The 5,902-nt window shown below is 37.1% G+C and overlaps 1 protein-coding gene across 2 annotated transcripts in view; it reads left to right on the top strand.

Annotated features, from left to right (window-relative positions):
- The window catches only part of LOC120518931 (kelch-like protein 28), a 33,570-nt gene extending 29,096 nt beyond the window's left edge, over nucleotides 1-4,474 (top strand). For both annotated transcript variants that reach the window (XM_039741955.1, XM_039741956.1), the window contains exons 4-5: nucleotides 1,440-1,648; nucleotides 1,984-4,474. In XM_039741955.1, coding sequence (XP_039597889.1) covers nucleotides 1,440-1,648; nucleotides 1,984-2,147 — 373 coding nt within the window. In that variant the 3' untranslated portion in view covers nucleotides 2,148-4,474. The remainder of the gene's footprint in view (nucleotides 1-1,439; nucleotides 1,649-1,983) is intronic.
- Nucleotides 4,475-5,902: the final 1,428 nt, after the last annotated feature.

Below are 5,902 nucleotides of genomic sequence, written 5' to 3'. Positions count from 1 at the left end.
ACGTGATCTTCTTGGAAGACACTTTGAGTCACGCGAGATAAGGCAGTGAGACAAAAGGACAGCTGCTGTACAGGCTTTTAAATGATCGGCACGCAGCTCGCCAGCAACAGCAAGACAGCTTCTGATCCAACCGCAACTCCTTAGAGTGCGTTTAAACCCCACAACGCGAGCAGTGTGATACACTCCACAAAAAAGACATTTAACCGTGCCCGGGGCTGGAAGTAAAGGACAAAGAGTAGATAACAAGTAGAACATTGTAAAGAATTCAAAAATGTTGGCGTGGTAGACACTTTAAAGTCCCTGGAGACTACTTGCACATCATGCCCTACTTACAATTTCTCTAAGACACTTCAACGTCCCGCAAGACAAAGAAATGGGACAAAAGGACAGCTGCTGTACAGGCTTTTAAATGATTGTTGCACAGCGCAACATGCAGATCACACAGCATGAAACAAGCAGCAGCTGGCTTAAAAGGCAGCTGCTGTACAGGCTTTTAAATGAATGACACACAGCACAACATGCAGGTCACGAAGCACGTCACAAGCAGCAGCAGCTGCTGTACAGGCTTTTAAATGATCAACACACAGCATGGCACTAGCAGCCCTCCTGTGGATAACTCATTCACTACAGCTTTATTGTCTGGCAAATATCAAGAAATAAAAAATGAATTAAATGAAAATAACAATCTCTTTAAATTGTACTGTATATCTGGTTAACCAAACCCGGGGGTTGGCTAGTGAAGCGAGCAGGGGGCAGAACCTCCTAGTTTTATATATTACCATCACTATTTCATATTCCATCTCAGTAGAGTGTAAGAACGAGAAAAATTTAAATGGAGTATGCTTGCAAAGTTTCACCAAAATTGCATCATGTTGTTTGGGCATGTTCACGTCATTTACATTGGCAGAAATAATTCCATGGGTTCCAAAATGATATGTTGTAATTAAAATAAAAATACATATATTTGTTGTGACACTGTATCTTGGTGTTATACTTGCAACAGAATTAGTCAATTTCTTCAGTGAATTTTGGTCCATGGCTAAATAAGATGTCCAAAGGCTAAAACCAGTGAACTCCTTTGAGTTTAACATTCAAGCAATGTTTTGTTTTGCAGTTATTTCTTTCACAGGTTGAGTGTGAGTAATTTTGGATAGTAGTGGGGATGCTTCTTTGGCACCTGTCACAGAAGGTACACAAGGTGCAGTCCACTGGGAGAATACTCATGGGTGAACTTGGGACACACTGATACATCCTTGAAGGCTGGGGAGCATCTTGTAATCTCAAAAGCTTTGCTGCAAGAGTTTACTGAGCATAGCCCAGCTAAGCATGTTGCTAACTCAATAGTCAACATTATAAGTGGAACAAAAATGACAGTAATGGTGATGATGTAATTGTGAATTTTGCTATTTTAACAAAACAATGAATTTATTTTCATACAGTGTGGAGCGGTATGACCCCAGCAGAGATTCATGGGAAATGGTGGCACCAATGGCAGATAAAAGGATAAACTTTGGTGTTGGTGTAATGCTTGGATTTATATTTGTTGTTGGTGGTCACAACGGCGTTTCACATTTATCTAGTATTGAAAGGTATGATCCCCATCAGAATCAGTGGACTGTGTGCAGACCAATGAATGATCCTAGAACTGGTGAGTATAATAAATATTTGGACTAAAGTATATTTGAACATATTTTAAAAGAACATACTACAGAAGATGGTGTTCTCTTAAGAAATATCCTTATTTATTCAAGGAGACTGTTTTGAAGGCTTTTTTATTGTAATAGTTTTTGCAGAGATGTCCAGATGCCTAGTTTATTTGTTGTTGACTTTAAGTGAAATCCATTGGAGCTCAGGACAGCCACATACAATAGTTATTATTTATTACTAGACTAATTTTGTAAATCTCAAATGTTGCATATTGTGTTTGCATCAATGTATATGTTAATATAGGAAAAATGTTTAAATGTTTTTTTCCCCCCCCAGGTGTTGGTGCTGCTGTCATTGATAACTACCTCTATGTGGTTGGAGGTCATTCTGGATCGTCATACTTAAATATAGTCCAACGATATGATCCAATTACGGACAGCTGGCTGGATGCTAGCGGTATGAAGTACTGCCGTTGTAACTTTGGATTAACTGCACTTTGACTATAAACACACAGACATGAGGCAGATGGGGTTCTGGGCATTGGGGATATGAAAGATTATTTGTCTTGAATAATACAAGAAAAGGGAAGATCGAGGATGAGAACTCAAGAACATGCCATATTAAAAGTGCCCAACATTGCTGAGACCGACTAACTTCATTGTGAACTGAGGTCTGATCAAAAGAAATGATGAGGAGAAAATTGGCTGCTGCTCTTGGATTCAAGCGTGTTTGCCTGCTGACTGTGAAAGAACCAAGCAGAGTTAAGAGTGTAATTTAAAATCTTTCTTTTTTTTTCTTTATTTTTTTGTCTTTATTTCATTTACTTGAAGAATTGTTCTTCATTAGCTTTTCATGATAGGGAGCTTTCCAATCAATGGAATTCAAAGACTTTCAAAGTTTTTCTATTTATTCTTAGCAGACTTTTTTTTTTTTTTGCTTTGTAACTTTGTTATACCCTTAAATGCTGTTACCTCAGTGGTTCTTGTTTTTACCTTTTTATTTATTCTTTAATTTTTACTCCAAAGGGAGAGTGGAGGTGTTGTATGGATTTGGATGAAATAAGAAAGTATTGTCTTTCACTCCTGCGAGTATGTGAGTTTTTGGAGAAACAAAGGGGGCAAACTGCTTTTCTTTATTTTTAAGAAACCTGGCTTCACAGTTGGAGCAGAAAAAAAACTTTTTATAAAATGTGCTAACTTACAAAGGGCTCTCTTTCTTCTTGTAAATAATCAAAAACAACATATAGTGCATTGCCTGTAGAAATTGTATGTTTTCGGTTTTATGGTTGGCATCTGGGAGAAAGTAATTCACTTTAGAATGCATTGCCCATCTGTGTTCTGGTTGGCTTTTCTCTTTTTTGTTAGACACAAAATATGTATGACAGGTTTAGTGAGGGTCTAATCAGGTTGTGGTTAATCTTAATGCTAATGAAAATGTACAGTTCAGCTGTAATATATATGTGGCCACTATAACACAAATTCCATAATATTTTACAGGATTTAATTGTGAAGATCAGATTCTTAGCTTATAGTTACTGTAGAGGGGACTTATAGGTACATTGATGCCATTTTGGTGCTATCATAGTATTCAGGATAATGCTGTTACTGATGTCTTTGCAGTAGAGCAGTGTGTCTGTGTGCATGAATTGTTTTAGTGTTACTGTCTTTTAAAAAATCAGTGATGCTTGTGAATATAATTTAACTATTCTGTGCTTTTTGTTAGTAGGAAAGTTTAAGTTAAACAGTTGATTTGAGTGAAATTGTTTTTTTAAGGAAGCAGACTGGCGCCATGCAATAAAGCACAGTGCCTTAAAGGGGTCTGTTCATTTCTGCACTCCTGTGCCTCCCTAGGATTGACTCTAATTAGGTTCTGGGTAGGATATTATAATCTACATTGTTATGTCTTCTTTTTTTGATACAAGTCATAATCCTAGGAGTGCATGTCCACCACGTCTTTCTACACATTATCCAGTCATGCACTAAAAAACAGTTTGTTCTTTCCTAAAACATTTACTAGATTTCGTATTAGAAGGCTTTGTGTTAGTTGAATCTAAGACGATTCTGTTATTTGATAACATATGAAACATGGATTTATTTTTCATTCACAAGTATTTTCATGTTAACTAAATAGTAGGTTAATGAGTACAAAAAACAGTTTTAGTAAGTTTTCCCAGTCTTTTCATATTGACAGAAATACACTTAACCCATGTCCCTAAATGGACATATCAATAGACCTTTCTCAACTTAATTTCCACCCCCTCTCTTTGGAATTACAAAGTGCTTTAAAATTGCTGTGCCAGAAATTCCCTTACTATAATTACCCACTTACCTAAATGCAGTAAGAGCAATGATTTACTTTATAAATGTGCAAAATTCCCCACTGACTTCATTTAGTTTGTAAATGTGAAAAGCTGTCCTTTGGCTGGTATCATAGGTTGAAAGTCCCTAATCAGAAATTCCAAAATCCTAAATGCTTAAAAATCCAAACTTTCTGACCACCAACATGATACCACCCATTTTACCTCTAATTTATTTATTTACTAACGACTGGGAGCCCTATGGAATCTGGCTACAAATTCTACGTTTGTGAAATCCATACTTTCTCTGCAAAGAATTATTTGGTTTTTTAAGTCCTTGAAATGATTTTATCATCATGGCACTGATTTGTGCCTAAAGTAGACCGTTTTGACCGATGTAATAAAGAGCTTCCTGTTTAAATGGGGTTGCGAGACGTGAACTCGGCTCATTGGCGCACCTCATTTAATTTTTTCCGGCAAACAAATTTTCAAAACAAACCGTATTTTACGACTCTAATCAGAATCAGAGTAATAATTATGTTGACGTGGTCATTTTAGATCTGAGATCGGCTAAAATTTAAACAATGACCGTTGTTAATACCCAGCCGTCATTACTCAGTTTGCCAATAGATGTCAGAAGGACGGATGCCAAAACCGGAATGCCCAAAGATAGATTTCAATGTACCAAGCAAATGGCGATATGTTCTAAATTACTTATGGATCCAGAGCTGTCAAAGGGTTTAAGTCAGTTGACGATGTTAGTCCTGGAAAGTATGCCCCACCAAACCAACGTTCCAAAAACCAGCCGAACTTACTGTTGTCTGCTCGAACCAACACCGACTTACTATACTCAGTCGTCCAGCGCCGTCACTGTAGCATTCGAACAATCTTAGCCAATCATGCAATACTGTGTCCGCGTTTGCCACGTTATGGTCTAACTACAGAGGCAGAGTCCCATTGCATGGTTCTAACTTGTATTGAGTTGAGGTATTGATGACGCCAACACCATACATACGGATAGTATCAAATTATATATAAGGATGTGGAGATTCCAAATGGAATTAATTGGGCTCCTGAGGTTCCCGTAAAGCAGCGAGTGCCATGACGCATCACCCAATCAGCTATTGGGGACAGGGGGTTATGAAGTGTCACAATTCTGGATTGATACTACATAGCAGTTTCAGTATGCTGAATGTGTGTTTTTGGAGCAAAACAATAACACCTGTGCTATGTGTTAATGGAGTGTCACTGCTTACAGTTAAAAAAAATCAGTTTCATTTTTTTCTAGGTGCCCTTATTGCTATATGAGTACAGTAAAATGTGCAATTATGTTAGGAGAACAGGACTGTGCTGCAAATTGTCTTTTTATGTTGGCAAAAACTTGTCATGTTTTAGGTTTGTGAAGTCACAACATACGAAAACTGAATGTAGCTTCTTGTCAGTCAGTTACTGGCTTACAGCATAGCTGGCCTGACTGAGCTAGAGCTTGGCTGAGAAATTCGCAACCTGCCAGCCAGGTCCCATAGAAGTAACAACAGATAACCAATATAAACTGATGAAAAACCAAACTATTTCCTTAGTGTAAATACGCAGAAATGTCCCACTTAAAAGGGAACTAAAGGACAGTCTGCTTATTAATATAATCACTTTTAAAGCGTAATATGTTTGTCATGTCAATGTACATTATAATAATGGATCAGTGATATGAATTATTCTTTGAGCAAAATGTCATTTAGTTGGTTTGGCTGCATTTCTCTACTTGATCAATAATGTCTCCAAAATATCTCATTATGTAAATGCAAATATTCAAAAATCCAAAAATAGTTGAAGTTTAAAATACTTCTGGTTCCAGACATTTCAGATTAGGGTTTACTCAAAAAGTAAATACACCACTGCTAGTACAGGTTAACACGCATTTTCTGTACTTACAACTGCACAAATTGAGATGCAATAAAAGTA

This window comes from Polypterus senegalus, chromosome 18 (genome assembly GCF_016835505.1).
Source record: "Polypterus senegalus isolate Bchr_013 chromosome 18, ASM1683550v1, whole genome shotgun sequence".
Classification (NCBI taxonomy): Eukaryota; Metazoa; Chordata; class Cladistia; order Polypteriformes; family Polypteridae; genus Polypterus; species Polypterus senegalus.
Note: the sequence above shows the minus strand (reverse complement) of the source record. Positions and strands in the feature narration are given on the sequence as shown.